The sequence below is a fragment of the Raphanus sativus genome, chromosome 6, assembly GCF_000801105.2.
Source record: "Raphanus sativus cultivar WK10039 chromosome 6, ASM80110v3, whole genome shotgun sequence".
In the NCBI taxonomy this organism is placed as follows: domain Eukaryota; kingdom Viridiplantae; phylum Streptophyta; class Magnoliopsida; order Brassicales; family Brassicaceae; genus Raphanus; species Raphanus sativus.
In genome coordinates, this window is record NC_079516.1 from 39580151 (window position 1) to 39599645 (window position 19495).

The following is a 19495-nucleotide window of genomic DNA, read 5'->3' on the forward strand; positions in this document are numbered from 1 at the left end:
CGTCGGAGGGTTGTAATCAAGTAGTCGTCTATGGCTCTTGTGGACTTGTTGACGCAAATCCCTCACGTCCGGAGTTCTTCGTCCGTGCTCCTGCTCTGGTTTCTTTTGCAAAGGCTGCGGCTTTTGCTCTTGATTGTCTCCTTTGGTCTTATGTTTTTATGCCCGCTCCATTGACACCGGAGTTGGGACCTAGCAGCGTGGTTTCGTTCCTTTGGTTCTCAAAGGGCGCACTTGGCGAGTCGGTTCTCGGGAGGGTCATTAACTGGCTCGGTGTCTCCTTGTGGTCTTAGCTTGCCGTCCCAGGACCACACCATTTTCGTTTGAAATAATGTGGTGGCGAGCTTGACTTCCTTGCAGGTTTTGAGACTCTAGATCAGGAGTGGTGGTGAATCCATCCCGCCTTTGTGTTATGGTGGCGGCAATGGCGAGCGCTTGCTCGGTTTAGGAGGCGTTTCAAGCGTTGCGTGACGTTGTGTTCAAGCCAGGTTCATTCGTGGTAAGTTCCCGGAACACTCCTCTATTGTTCGTCGAGCGCTTCACAGACGGTGTAGGTTATAAGCTTTGTGGAGTTCATCGGAAGACAGCTACTCCAGAGACTATACGGAAAATCCCGGCATCCAAAGAAACTTGGAGAACCTCACTTTTCCGTGGCTTTGTCGAAGGTTGAGAACGACTTCCGATTCCTGATGACCCCGAAGACTATCTAGCGGATTGTGCCGGGTTTAGTGGGCGGGCGAAGCTAGTTTTGTTTAGGATTAATTAGGCTATTTTGTTCAAAGCGGGTTTGTAACCAAAACTGATTTCCCGGTTCAGCGGGTTTATATATTTAATATTAAAAAAAAAAAAAAAGAGTATGAGAGCATCATTATTGGTGGACAGAGACAAAAGCCCTTAACTTTTTTTTTTTTTTGGTCATGAAAACTTAAGGGCACTCAAAGACCAGTTTTTATTTAGGAGCTTTTTCCTCATTCTTTGCCTCGGTCCACTCTCCCTCTCCTTTAAAAGCTGACCCTAAGGGCTGCCAATAATGATGGTCTGAGATCTAAAGTTAATATATGGGACAAAAAATAATATTTTAGTAAAATAATACAAATACTACGTGGTGCGTAAACAAACATAACATTTTCTAAAGAAAACAAGACTATGCCAATATCATCTTGTAAGTGTGACAAATTATAGTATGCATTTTTCCTAAATTAAGAAAAGACTATATATCACTCATATTGAAATAAGTAAATAAGACTTTCACCATTTATATTTCAACCATAAATTGATTTTTTAATAAAAAATATAATGGAAGGAATCGGATTCGGGAGACCGCAATCAGAGGAAAATGTGTGATGATAAATCGTCACGCCTTGTCCCAACCCTTCCCAATTCCCATCATTCTGTCTCTCTCCGCATTCCTCGTTCACTTTTTTTTTTTAACCACAACATTTCTCGTTCACTTCTTATCTTCTTTTTTCCTTCTCTATTAAATTACTATCAACATAATACTCGTTAACTATTAGTATTATTTTTCATGACAATAACGAACTTCAGCAGGTTAACGTAATTACCCAACAAAATATAAAATGTGATAAAGACAACTGAAAAGTTCGACGTTTTCTTTAAAGTAAAGTTTTCATACTGGTATGGTCCGTATATGTGTATATAAAAGGGACATGAGTTACAAAACGACCTGACAAAAATACGTATAAAAACGTCATGAGGGAGACAGTCTGAACGAAAACGGTCAAAGAGAAGAGACAGAGTGAAGCTGTCGCGTCGGGTCGAAAGAGGTGGATAAGCACGCGCAGCCGGAGGAAGATGATATGACCCACACATGAACCACCATCAAAATCAACGACTTATTTCTCTCTCTCTCTAGTCGCTTTCACACCCGAAACAATGGAAAGAGAGAGCGGAGGTGTGTGGTTTGTGTGCTTGTGGTGTGCCATATGGGACGATGTGTCTTATTTGTATTGCAGCCGTCCCTTCATTGTCGGTATTCTGGTCCGGCCGGTCCTTTCAGAATTCAGATCATACGTCTGACACTCTCCCTTATTCCATTTCTCTTCTTCTTGTCATTTTGTTCCTTGATCCTCTCTGCTTTCTGATTCCAATTCTCAGCAACTTTTGATCTGAGTATGATTTTTATCTTTTCGTATGTGCATCAATTTTTTTCTGCGATCGCTTGAGAGAGCCACCCAAAGCTCTTTTACCTCAGTTGCCAAATATAAACAAGTATACAACTAACTATTCCATTTGTTCTTTCTTTCTTTAATAAATCTGAATTTCTCAATATAGATTCATTCTAATATTAAAAATTGGAACATGATTACACCCGCTATACGCAAGGCCTAAAGTTCAAATATATCATTTAGACGAGTGTAATAGTGTCCATCGTAGCAGATATTGGTACATAAAAATAAATTAAACCACATGAGTTATATATACTCCATCTACAATATCTATTTATTTTTAAAACAGCAAAACATGAACAATATAACCATATATAACCAAAAAGAAACAAAAGAAGATGAATATCACAATGTTGGAAAAAAATTACATTAAAAAAATCTCAATGGTTACGAAGGTGGAGGAGATTAAAAGGGAGTAACGAATTTGGAGTCACCGTACAGTAGTTTGTCAGCATTGGTAAGATTAGCAGCTTCACTAGGATGATACGGGTCCCAAAACACATGCTTTGACCGGTCCTTGCAAAGACTCGACATTGGACCACATGGCAATATCCCCGCCAATCTCCCTTCCGTCCCACAGCACGCCTCTCTCGCCGTCCTAAAAACCCTATACAGCAGTTTCACAGTGATCAATAAAACTCGCACAAAATCTCAGTTTTTTTCGAAAAGATTTTCCTTTTTTTTTGGTCGGAAAACTTTAAAACTAAAATTCCCTAGTCAAAACTCAATCTACTCACAAGGCTAAAATTCATGCCCCTCATATAAAGCCAAACATGTACGTGCTCATTAGATGTTCTCAAAACCCCATGGGCCGTTACTATATATTCTTACCACTCTTTATAGTTGACAATGAGGTCCATGACTAGAGCATAGACGTTGGCGTAAACGAAGTGTGCGTCTTAGACAATCTTTCAGTTCCACCAGCAAGAGCCAGCTTGTTTGCCAAATCAACACACAGCTTATTCTTAACCTGATTGATTTATTTTTGGTACGGTCTAAACCCAATCCGAGCCACATTACCTACCACAAAATTTACGAGCATCCAATGCTTATAAGCTCTAACATTCCATCTGTAGCACCTTCTATTCTAGATAAAATTGTCAGGATGGACTATGGAACGAGGAAACATGCAATCTGGTCAAAAGATATAAAGGCAAGCATTACATAGTCTGAATGAACAAGGGTTAAGTTCGAGTGATGACTGAGACTTACCCAAGGATACAAGAAGAAGGAAGGATGAGCTGGACAAGCTTAAGTCCGAGCTCAATCAAGCAAGGTCATCTGGATCAGCTAATGGCCCTAGCTCAGCTAGCTGGATCAACTTTCAGGAAGCCCAACTCAGCTAGGTGTAGTGCTCGACGGTTAGGCCGGTTGGTCGGGTTTGGGGTGGTTATTGTCCGATGGTCGGACTTCGTGCAATCATGAACCGTTCCAGACTTAGGCGACAAAGCCTTGGTACATGGGGAGAGCGTACTAAGTGGTTGGACGGTTTATACCGAACAAATGCTGGACATGTGTGTCCATTGTTGGTAAAAAGATACCTTTTCGCCAAGATAGTTTTTGGCCGAGTTTTCTATAAATGATGAGTCTTATGATCTATTTTGGACATACATTTTTTCCTTAGAAAAAATTACCCAAATCGTACAGAGAAGAAGGCAATCATAGAGAGAAACTTATTCGATTATAAGGAAGAGTTGATCGGAAATTCAAGGTTGCTTGAAAATGGATCAGAACATGGCTCTAAAGGAGAAATAGAAGTGTGTTGTAACTGGAACTCCGGAACGCACATCTAAGGTGAGTGGATGGACCGGTTAAGCCATATCCATGGCCTCCGAGTGAATCTGATCGGGTCTATGATTTATTGGCCAAAGCGGTTACATCATTCTCTCATTATCTTGATCGCTTTTTTTCCTTACTTCTGCATGACGATCAAGGGAACATGACCTTAGAGCCGAGTATTGGACCAAGGAGTATTGGACCAAGGCTGAAAGCTGGTCTGTTCATGCAGTCCTTAGCTTAAGGTCAGATGTGATAGAACAAGAATCATGGACGATAGTTCCGATCGCAGTATGGGCGTTTTGGGTTAGTTTAATAATTAGTCAGATTGATCTAGATTCGCGGACCATACTTACCAACTCGTCTAGATGACTTTGAAAGTCCAGAATTATAAGAGAATACTCGGGACGGGTATAAATATACCTAAAGTTTGAATAAACTTAGAAAGAATCCGAACATAAGTTGCACAATGCTCACTAATTTATCGATAAAATACTTATGTTTTGTTGGTTTGAGGACAAAATAGTGATTGTGGAAAGGATATGGCTTAACCGTGAAAACTTGAAGTCAAAGATGAATGGGTGGTTGATTGACTGATTTAGGATCGAACAGTTGTAATAGTTTATTAGCAAATTCTCAATTTATATTGATTTTTTTTTTTTTTTTTTAAATAAAGAAATCAGTTTATCCTATTGACTCTAACTTAAAAGTGTTTAGAATCTACCATAGGAATCTCAAAATAATCAAACTGAATGTTTAAAAAATAAGATCATAAAATTGAACCGGTCGGCCTGCTTAGATCATGGTCGAACCTTGGAAATCTCAGCAGACTTAGAGCACGGGATGGAGTGCTTACCATCCTACTAAACTATTTTATTTAACAGTGATCAGTAGAATAATTTTCATAATTGTCTTACCTTGAGTTGGTCACGGAGATGGCTAATTATATCCTCAACAGAAGTTCCGAAGGTTTGTGTTAATCTTGCTTGTGCCGCAACAAATGGGACTAGATAATTATTGAGAACACCATTTGAGCCAATAACTGTGGAGTATTGATTTATTTCTGATGTAAAAAGTTTATTGAACTCCTTTCTTGTAATGGTAGTAATCAACTTGTATCCATTCCTAGCCGACTCACTTATACAATCGTAATTTTGAAACGTTAATTATATAAAACAATCTAGTGCACATTTGGGTACATGATCAAGCAACCAACTTGTTTTAACAAATTTATAAAAATATTTAAGATGATTTCAACGTGAACTTTTTCCGCCGACCAAACGAATGTAGTACGAAATATACATCACATAATATGTGCATGAAAACAAAAACACTTCCAGTAGCATTGAGAAGTCCACCACTACCAGATCCGTTAATTGACACCATATAATATTGCTTCCCCATTAGCTATTTTCGAAGATCTTGATCCAAGGTAGAATAATATGAAAAAGGACTAATACATGCAATAGCTTTGTTCATTGTCATGAGCTGGTTTCTAGTACTATATTGATTGTGTTGCTGTTGTTCTTTCACAAAAAAAGTGTTTATATAAATAACTCATATAAACTCTTTTGACTGGTTAAGAAGCTATGATTTATGAAAACAACCTCATGTGTTCGATTTAAAACTGGGTTACGTTGTCTAGCAAACAAAAAGTTCTATGCCCCAAAAAAAAAACTCGTTTTACGGTCAACATGTTTAGCATTACAAAAACAGAGAAAACACCAAGTTTTGTGGTTCTTTATTGTTTGAAAATTGTATACCGTTTTTTTGATAACTAACTCTTAGCTCCATTATTACATCATGTGCATCAAAATTAATTATCACGAATTGATTTTTTTTTTAATAATCTTATTCCTAAACGGAAAAATAAGAGAGAAAATACCACAAGTTGGGCTTATATCATTGGGCTCACAAATTACGTGGACCAGTTTTCTAAAACGATTCCATCTATACCTTATTATATGTCAAAAAATTTGTTCGCCGTTGCCGGGGATCGAACCCGGGTCACCCGCGTGACAGGCGGGAATACTTACCACTATACTACAACGACTTGATGTTAAGATTGTTGTTATTGTATATTATCTAGTATTATCCTCTCAATATTCAAACTTATAAAGTTAATTTACAAGTTGGATTGGTTCGCCAAATTGGTAAAACTTATGCGGAAATTTTATACATATAAGAAAAATACTGTCCACGTATATATATAATTTTCTTCGACTAAAAGTCTCAGTCATCATGCAACCTATTTTATACTTTTTGCTTTATTTAACTGAATATTTTTATACATTCCGTACAAATGCTTTATCCTATAATTTTTTTTTGACGAAGTTTTATCCTATAGTTTGTGCTATAGAAAACTAAATAGTTTCTAAATCGATATTTTAAGGAATGGGAAAGGATCAGTTGCACGGGATCTAATCAAGTGTTGAGATATTCTTCAACTCAAAGAAAAAAACTCTAGTTTTCCTTGTTCTTCTTCCTGTTCATCTTTTCAATTTTTTTATCTCTTTTTCTGTGATTTTCCCAGTCCGAGAACGTTACGTTCAGAGACACTTCGTCTTTTTTTTGCTCACAAAATGACACTTTGTTTCTTGAGCACACTTTCCTTCTTACTGTGCATCATAGAGTGACGAAAATGTCTCCAACAAAGAGATATGTAGTTTGCTGTCTGCTTTAAAGAAACCAACCAAACCAATTTACTTTTGTAACTAGGTTTCTTTTCCTTCTTTCTGCTTACCATAAATGATGCTCATTTATATAACTTAAAAATAGTAGTTAACAAAATAGCTAGAGGAAGGCAATAAATACTTTTAAAATCATTTTAAATTAGTGTATGTGTGGAAGAAGACTAATCTTGTTTTAATGTGTATTGCCATGACGTTTGAGGCAACTAGTACTTGTATTTTGCAATGATGAAGTGTTTTGTCTTAGTTGATCAAAAATATTTTTGCAGAGCACTTAGAACTGACCTTAGTTATTGGTGTTTAACACAACACATATAGCCTGACCACTGCTCACCTGACCACCAGTCATACACCCACCAAACACCTGACCACCTCTCATCCACCCACCAATCACCTGACCACCAATTTGGTAACCATAAATCTCCTTCCCACAACTCCTGGCACCTATTCCACCACCATATCTCCTACCGAACTTTTTTAAGATAGTGGATGGGGTTTCGTGGATGAAACAAGATTACGCTGGTGGATGAAACGCCGTTGGTTGATGCACCTTAGTGGTCATTATATTGGAAGATATGTGTGGGGTGCGTTGAGATGAGGGATGTTAGGAGGTTACAGGCCCGTGTCCATAAGGTGAGTAGTAATGTTCATAAGGTGAATAGCAAGTAGGACAATAAATGTGTGTATAGGAGGTAGTAGTAGGTGTTCTCTATTGAGTAGCAGTTGTTTGGCGCTTATAGACGATCTCCTGTGGATAAAACAGCAGTGGACATGCGGTATGAAAAAGTTATAGAAAGCTGATGGAAGAAGGTGAGGTTGATGGATTACATGGTATGGATTGAAACGTGGTGGTTAGGTTGAAAACAAATGTAATGAAGTGTCTCCCAAACAGTGGATGTATCCATATGTGGATGATGCTATCTATTGGCATGCACCCAAAGTGGTTGCTTTAGTCAGATGTTCATGGGTCTGATCGTTAACATATTACAAACCGTAGAGTAAGTTCCATATTACAAACCATGGGTCTGATCGTGCCATATTACAAACCTTTAGTTAGGTTTAACATAGAGATTTTACATATTACATGGGCGTACGCAACCCCCCAAAATAATCGTCTAATATAGGAAATTACTAGATCATAGTAGGTGGATAGTAGAGAGTTCGAAGGAGACCCAAATGCAACCGAATCATTCTTTTGGTGGAGCGTAATAAGCAGGCATGATGATGGTCTTGTAGATGTCGAGTGCGTACTGTCTGCGGAGGTCATCAATCATGGTGTCATTGATGCTTGTCATGTAAGGTTCATGGTCCCCGTGTGCATGCATCTCCAAGAACTTTACAGAAACCGGTCCACTATCACCTGATCATTGATGTAGAGCTCTGGAATACGATGCCAACTGAAAGGTTGAACAACGCGGAACTGGGTTTGCTGGTAGTTTGCAACTTGCTTAACAAGGAACGGTAATGCCTTGACAACTGGAGACATGAACCAGAGGTGTGGTGAAAGCAAGTTTCTGTTCCTGAAGAAGGAGCCTACGCCTTTCAGATAGCATGTGCATTAGCAAATCCATTTGCTGGGAAAAAAAATAAGGAACATACTGAGTGTGAACAAACTATCAGATAAGAGAGACATGTAATAACTGACATCTTTAAATGTAGGTGATGACAACTTACCACAGTTGTTGTCCACTGTTTGGGCTTGGCTACTTGGAGTAATAAGTTGTTGGAGAAGTTGAAGCTATCGGCAATAAGGAAAATATTTAAAATATAGGTTTGTCCTATTTTGGGATAAAAGGGAATTGCAAGTTAGAGATACCATACGCTGATTTAAACTTGTCTATAGTCTTCTCGAAAAGATCCCAATGTATTTGAGGTAGTGGGCTGATAGGAGCCTGGGCAGGGATTGATTTGCAGCGTGAGAGTTCTTTTTGCAAGGTGGTTTCTCTCACGTGAAGGCATGTGCCTTTCCTCACGTCAAGGTGAACCGTCGCAAAGCTTTACTACATCACTGAGCTCACCTACATCACTGTGACTTTCTTCCGTTTGTCTCATCTGTAGCAGAAAGCATGCAATAAATACACTGCAATGGTGAAAAACAAAACAAGAAATAAGGGCAGTGACTCTCACACCTGGATTTTGGATGATATTGTTCGCAACCGAAGGAGGGTTAGATGTAGCGTTGGCAGGAAATGCGTTTATTGCAGACGAATGAGCTATGAAACCTGGACGACTGTCACCACTCTTATTGGGAGATGTCTCAGGTGTGAAAGGGAGGGGTGACAAAGGGAAGACAAGTCTCTTTGCCGCTCGACCTGCTGAAGAGTCGTAATTAGGTTGGCTCAGAACAGGAGGGTCCGGGCTAATGGGTTCAAAGATTTCTTTACCATGAAATAGGATGTGGTGGATCTCAGGGCTATTGGGGTGGTCACTAGCATCGTAAATGACTGAGGGACGACTAGGAAAGGGGGAGTAGGTTGAGTTGGTGCAAAGGGGTTATGGACAGGCAAAATGTGGACGGATGGTTGGTGGATAGGACAGTTATGGACATAAGGGTTGTGGTTGGGAGATCTGTGGACGGGAGGCGGTGGTCTGCTCCGTCTTCTGTCGGTTTAAAAGGGGTTAGACAATATTATCAAGGTTACTCTCAAGAACATAAACAAAGACTAAGGTCAATCGGAGTGGGCGGAATAACGGAAACTAACCTTCCATGACGGCGGAGTCAGCAGGGTCTACGGCGGAGTCAGCGGGGTGTACGGCGGAGTCTTCGGCGTCTTAGGAACAAAGACCTTAGCGGCGACGGGAAGAAAAGCCTACTTGGTTCGAGTCAATTACAAGAGCAGATGCCCAGAAGTCGCTTTCTAAGACTAGGGTTCCGTTTTGAAAGAGAAATACGGTTTGGATGTTTGAAAGAAGAAGAAACACTTCGTCTTACCACTAAGATAATAAAAAAAGAAAAAAAAAAGGATAACTCCAATATTACACTTTCCGGAGACCGAGATCTAATTAGATCTCATTTTAAAATTCAATTTGCAAGTTGGTTGGTTAGTGTAAAGTTGGAGTCAAAGAATCTAGTTAGCGATTGAGAGAGAAGTCTATAAGGAGTAGTTGGAGGTTATAAGTGTAATATCGCTAGGCAAAAAGTGTGTCAAAAGAAGAAATGTTCTTTAGTGTAATTGGTAAGTGGTATTGTGTCTCTCAAAGTAAACATTTCTTCTTTCTTTCAGCCTTCAAATTCCTTTTCTCATTTTTTTCTTTGTTTTGGAGTCTCTAGAAATTATAAAAACATAGAAAACATAACTACAATCCAAAAACATAGTTATATCAAATTGTACGAAATTGGAATATAAATTGGTAAAATTATAAAACTTGGTAATACTAATATCTAATATCTATTGAAAAAAAAAAAGATAATACTAATATCTAATTTTAACCCATTTTACTTTAGTTTTTTAAGTTTTATCAGATTTTACATCTTGTACAAGAGTTCTTTATCAATAAGCAAATATACAAAAAATAGAAAAGGAGAAAAGAGGGAAGAGGTCATCTTTTGGGGGGGGGGGGGGGGGAGGAAGAGACTTTGGTAAAAGCTATAGAAAATCATGGATAGTTGTCAACTAATGAGTGGTACAAACTATTTTATAATAAAAAATTTAATTCATAAAACTTTTGAAAATTAATAGAGTATCTCAACACTGCAGATACTATTATGATTTATACCCAATAATTGACCAACTAATAAATTATGTTAAAATAAAAATGAATAATTTACAAACATAATTTTACCGTATGATATTAAGAAAAAGTATATGGTTAAGTCAAATCATGCAGACAAGTATACATTTCACAATATTCCGGTTGAACTCGAACCGGGACTATATCAAAATGCTTAGAGCATCTCATTACTCATTAGAAACTTTTTTGGTCGAATAATCATGAAGTTTCTCATAAAAAATTTCATAAAAACTAAAATAAGAAAAAAGAAAATTTGAATCAGTGAAATACTAACAACAGATAAATGAGTTTCTTAAGTTTGTATTTGAGTCTTTCTAATCAGTGTTCTTATAACCTGTTAGATCAAAATCCGTTTACATAGTAAACATCTAAACAATTTGGTGTTTTTTTTTGCATAAATACAAAAAAAAGTAAAAACTATTTCTTGTTGTGGCTAATAATTTTCCCTTGAGCCGAGAAGCTAGGAGCCACCGTTAACCTAGAAGAACCACCAGACGAATCTGTCATACATTCCAACGGCGGAGAATTCTCGGAAACACGCCACATCTTCACCGACCTATCTAAACTCCCACTGTACACAATCCACCGTCTCTCACCCGAAACTGATTCTTGATCTCTCTCCACCGCCAAACACTTAACCGGACCTGCATGTCCTGTCAAAACCGAAACACACACGTGCTCTCCTCCACCACGGCGTTCAGGTCTCCTCCAAACACGTATCCCAAGATCAGCCGAACCACTGAACACCAGATTCCCCGCCGCGAAGAGGCAGAGCACAGCGAGCTTGTGCCCTTTCAAAACGCCGCCATTTTTCATATTATTATCCCGCTCCCAAAAGTTAACGGTTCCGTCAGATGAACCGCAGTAAATTAACATCCCGCTCTGATCGACCGCTATCGCCGTCACGGCGTAGTCTTGTTTCAACAACGTCTCGGAGAAGAAATGTCTCGTCTCCTTGGCTTGGTCCTCTCTCCTCCACACTTTAACCGAACCGTCCGCTGAACCGGAGAAAACCAAACCGTGGAAACCCGCGACGACCGCGTTCACCGCGTCGTCGTGAGCGTTCACCGACTCCAAACATCTCAGGTCAGAGACTCTCCACACTTTGAACGTTCTATCCCACGACCCGGAGTACAGCAGCCTCCTGTCTTCGCTCAGCGACAGACACGAGATCGCGTCGAGATGTCGGAACCCCTGCGCGCCGCCGGTTCCGGTTCGGTTCCGTCTCGCGAAACCGAAGTAGGAAGAAGAGGCGATGGAGTTTCTGATGTAGTCTCGGAGAAGCGGCATGGTCCCGACGCGACGGAACACGCTCGAGTCTCTAGAGGAGACTTTCCAGACGCGGATCTTCCCGTCTTGGTGCCCGGTGAATATCTTGTCCGATGCAAGAACGATGGCTTTGACCAGCCCGCTGTTGGATTTGAACGTGGAGAACTCGATGTGGTTTTTCCAAACCCTAATGTTCTTGGAGTCGGATCCCGTGTAGAGTAGATCGCCGGAGGTGGCTAGAGAATAGATGTGTCCTTCTTCGCGGACCAGAGATCCCATGAGGATGTTGGGAGAGTAGTTTTTAGGTTCTTTGGCGTGCGGCGACGCTGTGGATTTCGATGCGGAAGAATGCGGCGGCAGCGGTGGTTCTATGACGTTGTGGTCGACTTGTACGGACCATGGTGATTTGGACAAAGGAGAAGAGCAGGCGTCGGAGGGAGATACATCGACGTATGTTATGTCGTAAAGGTCAGGGTCTGGATCATGAGTTTCTACTTTCTTTAGTTTTGTAAATTTCTGGCTGTTGGTGTCTTTGCTTGAAGGCATTTCAAGAAATCAAGAAGAGGAAATTTGGATTCAAGAAAGAAGAGGAAACAAAAGATTGGAGAGGAGGGTGCCTATCGGGAATTTAAGGATGGTTGTATGATTCTATATATAGTTTGTTCAATTTTACAACCGTTTATTTAGGAAGAAGTACCCTCCATTTATTTTCTTAAGAGATGAATAGAAATAATAGCTGGCGGAAGAGAAGAAGTATACGAAGTATATAGCTTATATAAATCCATTTTCTATTCAATTTACACCACATACAGTATGATTGTCAGAAAAGGATGTTCAAGTTCACTAGGTTTTTGTATATCAATCAGTCTGGTAACCAATGTGCGGATACTTTGTCTAGGAGAACTTTAGGATCGCTATTTCAGTGGTGTATGTTCCATTCTTACCTTAACAAGATAATTTAAAAGAAAGAAAAATCTTGTTGATTTTTTTCCTTTACGTCATCATTTTAACCAAGGCACTGTTATAACTAGCAAAAGAGCCACACATCATGAAACACACAATTTGGACTACCTTTATATGTTGAAAATCTGAACAACTTTCAAATTGGATGAAAATCTGAAAATCTAAGCAGACTATAGTTAAATAAACTTTCAAATTTTAATACCAAACATAATAACACTAGCTAAAGAAAGAGAGAAACATAAAACAGTACCAGATTCATTGACCAAATTAGCGAAAGGACACAACATGTTTCTGACTTTGACGAATTTGCTTAAACGAGTCTTGTTTTCTTGTAAGCACTTTGATGTTGCAAAAGATTGTGTTCGGCTGATCTTTTCCTAAGTTGATTTTCCACCTTTTCTGATGACCTCTCATCAACCATTGCCATGATCGTGCTTAGAGAGGAGATGCATGTGTCATCACAAGGCAAAATCTCATCAAGCCCCACTACATAAGACGTCGACGGTGTAAACTGAAAAAAAACTTGATTTACATTAAACCACCCTGGAATCGAATCCATGAATACCCGCTTGTTAGTTGTCAAGTCGTACACATGAACAACTCGGTTGTAATAAAGTCCTATTTCTTCCCTTTTCGAATTCTCCCTCAACACTAAACACTTGCCTTCGTAAGCCTCTAAGTTCCAATAGCTAGGCCTTTTTATGTCCGCCACTACATTCATGATCTGGTTCACAAGGACCCACTTGGGATCATTGAGAATACTCTCAAGGGCATAAACATAAATGTCTTTCTCCGTTGCCGATATCAAAGTTAGTCGTCTATTACCTACGGCGAAGAGCGTTTTCAAACTATTCACCTGAGGGAACTTGATCGGGATAAGTCGTGCTTGCTCTGTTTCGAGATTGAAAGCCACAATGCTACCGTCGTTTCTTAGCCAATGAAGAGATCCGTCCAAGTAAACAGGGGTTTTCATTAGATCGCTTGAGTAACAAGTAAGCTTCGTTTTCGGACGTCTCCATGAGTTTCCAGCGTTGATCTCGAACTTATAGGTTTCTCCCAGATCGATCATGTGGACGATTTTGAATCTCTTGGTGGTTCGATCAACTGCAAAACCGAGGTGCTTTCTCTTTTGTCGATGATGAGCATAGTTAAGCACCCGGGATAAACGCATTAACCTAGACTGATTAACGAACCGAAACTTCTTGGTAAGTGGATTCACAACGCATAGAAGATCATCATCAAACAAGAGTAGAAGAAAGCCAGAGCAAGATCCCAAGATATGGGTCTTCCATACGGTCATCTTGAGTGACCTAAAATCGCCGCTAGGGTTGTAGGAGAGATAATATGAGCTATAAGGAGAGATATGTACCAAACCGGACCCGACCCGAGATGAGTATTCAGATTCAAAATCCGGGTCGTTTGTATGCGTTTGGAGGGATCTATTTGTGCAACGCATCATCGCCACGGATCTGTGATCTATCATGAAGAGAATTTTGTGCATGAGATCCCTAGGTAAGAGCCGTCCATTATCTCGGAGAAATTAATTAGGTTTCTTTTTTGATGTGATTATTTTCCCTATTGCTATGTGTGTTTGCATTTATATAGGAAACAGATTTGACAATGTATCCTTTTTAGAAAAAGGAAATAATTAATAGTTTGTTAATTGTAAATGTAACTTGAAAAGGAAATTGTAATGAAATTTGTTTATTATATATATATTTTAAGGTGTTGGGAATCTCTGCAAAACTTGGCATTGTGCCTTTGTCTGATAAACTAGACCAGTGTTGACATTGCATTTATGTTCCTTAGAACCCGAATGATGCATGTAGTTATCTGTTTAAGATTGTAATTGCTTTTTCTCATACGTATACCATCACGATAAATTGCTTCTGGTTGTGTAGTGTTTTAAAACTCCATGCTTTCTATTAATTTTCTTGAATGTTCAGAAAATGTAGGAGATGATCATTTATTCCATTCTACTAAAGGTACAAGATGTGATCTTTTAGATCACAAAATTTTAAAAAGTGGACACATAGAGTAAGCATTAAAAGAGCTATAAAACCCAAGAAATACTTAGTACAGCTCTTTAGTTTTACCAAACTACGAAGGAAATTTAAGCGATTGATTAGGAACCTCGAGCCCTGCAACCTCGCTTCCCTCTTCCATGCACTGTCATCCATTCCATGCTTTGGTACTTTTGGGTAGGCTTGAACAACCTAACCCCTCTTGTCACACTTTCAAATTCGTCCATTTGCTCAGTAATATGGAAATTACTCTCCACATTACTATGTTCTTGGATGAACTTGGTTGAAGGAGGGGTCATGTTAGGATCATTTTCTGAGAGTATAACACTCTCATTCATGATAATATCTGATGGAACATCGTTCATAACTTAGGTAGAAGTGTGAGAAGATGATGAACATGCTAGTGTAGAGACTGAAAAAGACTTGGCATCCGGAGATGATCGAACAAAAACAATAGAACTATCCTTATAAGAAGTAGCTACCTGATGGGACTGAAAACCTGTAGTTGTTGGGGAAGCGTCAATCCTTTCGAATTGGAAGGGAGAATCTTGAGGGATAAGCACATTTTTGCGAGGACCAGACTCCATGGTATCTCCTTAGGAGAAACATTGTTTTCCAATAAAGAATCGATTGCAACTACTGGGATATTCACATCATCTTGATCTCACCTTCTTTCATTTGCGGGAACCATCTTGTCTTCTTTAAGTAGACATTTTTTTTTGCTTTGACCTAAACTCCCACATCTTTCACAAGTTGATGGAATCCAAGAATAGACCACATCAACTAAAAATTTGTTGACAAGCTTTTCATCCAATGCAATTTCTTTAGAAAAAATCATGTCAAGCTCTATTTCCACCAAGATCTTAGCGTCTCCTAAGTTGAAGAGAGTAAGCCTTTTAATAATAAAAAAAGGCATTCTATTAAAAAACAAGGTACTAGCATAATTATATTTACAAAACACGATTTGAACCATTTTATATGATGGGAAAATTGAACAACCGTTAAGTATTGTAGTGTTGAAGTTTTTGGTTGGTTGAGTGCTTCTAAGCAAACTGATAAATAAGAACTTTCAATTTTGAAAGAAGCACACAGTCATAACAGTAAGAGAGAAGAAAACATAAAGCAGTGTTCATTAACCAAATTAAGACGCAACATGTTCCTCAAATACTACGGATTTGTTTACGCCACTCTTTATTTTCTTGTTGGCACTTTGCTCATACTTGGAAATATGGTCTAGTTCATTAGGTTCTTGTAGATATCAATCGGTCTGGTAACCAATATTGTGCTGATATTTTGGCTAGGAGAAATTTACAATCACTATTTCAGTGGTATATGTTCCATTCTGTTCTAACAAGATAATTGGAAAAAAAAGAAAAAAAAAATCTTCTAGATCGATTTTATCTTGCCCATCCTTTATGCTGAAGTTTTTGGTTGGTTGAGTGATTTTAAGCAAACTGAGTACTGATAACTTTTAAATTCTATTACCAAACATTATTACATTAGCTAAAAAGAGAGAGTAGAACATTAAAACAGTACCATGTTCATTAATCAAATTACCTAAAAAGACACAACATGTTCCTCACTTTGGTTCGAATTTGTTTAAACCACTCTTCTTTTCCTGTTGGTACTTTGCTCATACAAAAAGTTGTGTTCGGCCGATCTTTTCCTAAGGTGATTTCCAACTTTTTCTGATGAGCTTCCATCGATCAGTTCTATAATCGAGCTTAGAGAGGATATCCATCTATTACCCCAAGCCGATATTTTTTCTTGTCCCACTACAGAAAACACAGACCGTGTAAACTGAAAAAAATCCTGATTCGCGTCGCACCATCCCGGAACCGAACCCATGTTTACCCACTTGTTAGCACTCAAGTGGTACACATGAACCACTCGGTTGAGATCTCTACTACACTCACTCAACACTAAACACTTGCCGTTGTAAGCCACAACGTTCCAATAATAAATTTTCTTTTTGTCCATCACTCCGTTGTGGATCTGCTTCACGAGGACCCACTTGGGTCGTTGATCACTGAGGATATTCTTAAGGGCATAAAAGTAAATGACTTCCTCAGTTGCCGATATCAAAGTTATGCCATTATCGCCAGCAGCAAAGAGTGTTTTTAAAGTCAGTCCCGGGGGGAATTTAACCGGGATAAGTCGTGCTTCTTCCGTTTCGAGACTGAAAGTCACAATGCTACCGTCGTTTCTCAGCCAGTGAAGAGACCCGTCTACGTAAACAGGGGGTTTCATCAGACTTGAGTCGCAAGTAAGCGTAGTTTCCAAACGTCTCCATGAGTGTCCACCGTTGATCTCAAACTTATACGTTCTTCCCATATCGATCATGTGGACGACTTTGAAACTCTGGGTGGTTCGATCAACTTGATCAACAGCGAACCCGATGTGCCTTTTATTTTCACTGCAAAGTACCCCAGGAGTGAAACGCATGAACCTAGACTGAGTAAAGAACTGAAACTTCTTGGTAAGTGGATTCAAGACGCACAGAAGATTATCAATGACGAGTAGAAGAAGGCCAGAGCAAGATGCCAAGATATGGCTATCCCTTAAGGTATCTTTGATTTTGAGTGACCTAGAATCGCCGTTAGGGTTGTAGGAGAGATAACATGAGCCATACGCAGAGATATGAAGCAAATCGGATCCGACCCTAGAAGAGTATTCAGATTCAAAATACGGGTCGTTTATATGGGTTTCGAGGGTTCTATGTGTGCAACGCATCATCGAGAGAGATCTCAGATCTACCCTGAAGAGAATCTTGTCCAAGAGATCCCTAGGTAAGCCGTCCATTATTGAAGAGGGTTCTTTGATGTGAATAACTCGGAATTTTCTTTTAGGTTTGTGATGTTAATTGTTAAGTGTGTTTGCATTTATATAGGAAACATATTTGACGATGTATCCTTTTTAGTAAAAGGAAATATTGATGGTGAATTGGAAAATAGGAAACACGCTTATTTAAGATCCAAGGTAGAGATGTCAATCATGGACCTGGACCGCGGGTCTGACCCGTAAAGAACTGTCGCGGGACGGGATTGGGCCGAGATTTTACAGACCCGCAAATTAGCGGGCTTTGCGGGACGGGTCTTTGCGGGACTGGGTCTTTTGCGGGACGGGACGATGCGGGTCTGCGGGATTACAAAGACCCGCATTTTTTCCCTCTTCAATTCTTGTTTTACCTCAAAAAAAATAAAAAGAGTAAAAAAAGATAATTTATATGACTTTCCTCTGAAAAAATAAAAAAGCTTCAGCAATGATGATTCGAGCTCCGACGATGATGTTTTGAGCACCATTAGTGTTTTGATTTGGTGTTTTTTAATTAATTTTGGGATTAGTAGCTTAGTTTTGGTGTTTGATTATATTTAGTTTTTATTCATTAAAACTAAAAAATTGGTAATGAACTTAGGAGTTATAAGCTAATGAAAAACATATTCTGAAATTATCTTTAATTGGTATGTAAATATGTTTGAGTGTGACAAAATTAACTATAACTATTTTATTTGGTTAAGATAACATGAACAAGACTAAGCTCTGATCAAAGCGGTAACGAGAATAAGCTATGGTTAGAGCCTTGATCGACTAATCTATTTAATTCTATAACAATGATGTCGTTCAGCTGAAAGAGTTAGTGATTAGAGCCTTCTTCGATATGTATTTTATTCTTCATGTTCTCTCGTTACTTATCATTGTTATCTTGTTACATCAATAGAATAGAATATACATTAACATCTCATTTTTACATGCACTTTTTGTTTGGTTATGACTTCATATATATATATATATATAATCATCTCTTGTTCTATATGCACTTTTAATAGAGAAAATATGCATAATATATTACAAATTTTGAAGAATTTGCATTGTAGACATTTCATGTATATTAATTATGTGAACTTGGTTATGTAGGGGAGCAGCCTGAGGCATCTTAGAGCAGCATGCAGCATCAGGAAGTGTTCTGGAGCGGCCTGCAGTGTCAAGCATGATCGGATACATTACATTAACGTATGTCCCGCGGTACATCCTGTAAAGGAGTGTGCAATTTGCGGTACGGGCTTGGGACGACCTTTTGGAGACCGCAGCCCGCGCGGGCCTGACCCGCCGTGACCCGCAAAGAGATGAGCCCGCTGTGGTACGGGACGGGACGGGACAGATCAACCTGTTTGACATCTCTAATCCAAGGGTTAGAAAACATGGGAGGAAGAGAGCTTATAGATAGATAGATTTATCAGCCAGCGAGCGAGGGTAGCAGCAATCATAAGAAGAAGAAGAAGAAAAAAAAGAGGAAACCGTCTCTGATCCGGAACACATATTCAAAGGCTCTGGAGAAAGTCTCCGATCATCATCCTCATCATGGAACCATGGGGAAGGCGGCGAGTTGTATGATACAGAGGTCTACTGGGACATGGATGGATGACTATCCAATATCCTGTTGGTATCGATGATCTTGGTTCTATCAGTATTAATATCGTAAAAGCTCTTGATCGATTTGGCTTTCATGGAGAAAAGGAAACCAATGTGCATTGTAAGCGACTCGAGTACGACGTATACCAGGAGTTACGCAAGGCCGGAATCTGTTACTTACCCGGACTTACATAAATTCGGCTGCTGTTAACAAAGTGACTACTATGGATATGACTGCTTTTTTGCTTCAGAGTGCGTTAATCACAGATCCAATGAATATTGCTGTAATCCCTACAAGATCTTAGATTTCCTCGAGCCTATCAGACCCATACCCCTCAAAGGGGCTATGACACCCGTCTTCTGGGATGCGGAGGATTGCCCATTCCCGCCATGTTTCACTCCTGATGAGATCTTTCACTCCATCTCATCAGCTCTTCTGGAAAGGGAG

The 19495-nt window shown here is 39.2% G+C and overlaps 3 protein-coding genes, 1 non-coding gene and 1 pseudogene across 4 annotated transcripts; all 5 read right to left on the reverse strand.

Annotated features, from left to right (window-relative positions):
* Positions 1–2563: 2563 nt before the first annotated feature.
* LOC108808477 (GDSL esterase/lipase At3g50400-like) lies at positions 2564–7211 on the reverse strand (annotated as a pseudogene).
* On the reverse strand, positions 5941–6012 carry TRNAD-GUC (transfer RNA aspartic acid (anticodon GUC)). Its single transcript has one exon. It is a non-coding gene; the product is annotated as a tRNA-Asp (tRNA).
* A 3479-nt stretch (positions 7212–10690) lies between the features above and the next one.
* LOC108808478 (protein JINGUBANG-like) lies at positions 10691–12258 on the reverse strand. The gene has a single exon (XM_018580614.2). The coding sequence runs from the start codon at positions 12194–12196 to the stop codon at positions 10799–10801; it is 1398 nt and encodes a 465-aa protein (XP_018436116.1). The 5' UTR covers positions 12197–12258; the 3' UTR covers positions 10691–10798.
* Positions 12259–12845: 587 nt separating this feature from the next.
* LOC108808479 (putative F-box protein At1g57580) lies at positions 12846–14166 on the reverse strand. The gene has a single exon (XM_018580615.2). The coding sequence runs from the start codon at positions 14112–14114 to the stop codon at positions 12924–12926; it is 1191 nt and encodes a 396-aa protein (XP_018436117.1). The 5' UTR covers positions 14115–14166; the 3' UTR covers positions 12846–12923.
* Positions 14167–16171: 2005 nt separating this feature from the next.
* Positions 16172–17474, reverse strand: LOC108808480 (putative F-box protein At1g57580). The gene has a single exon (XM_056988140.1). The coding sequence runs from the start codon at positions 17437–17439 to the stop codon at positions 16237–16239; it is 1203 nt and encodes a 400-aa protein (XP_056844120.1). The 5' UTR covers positions 17440–17474; the 3' UTR covers positions 16172–16236.
* Between the last annotated feature and the right edge of the window lie 2021 nt (positions 17475–19495).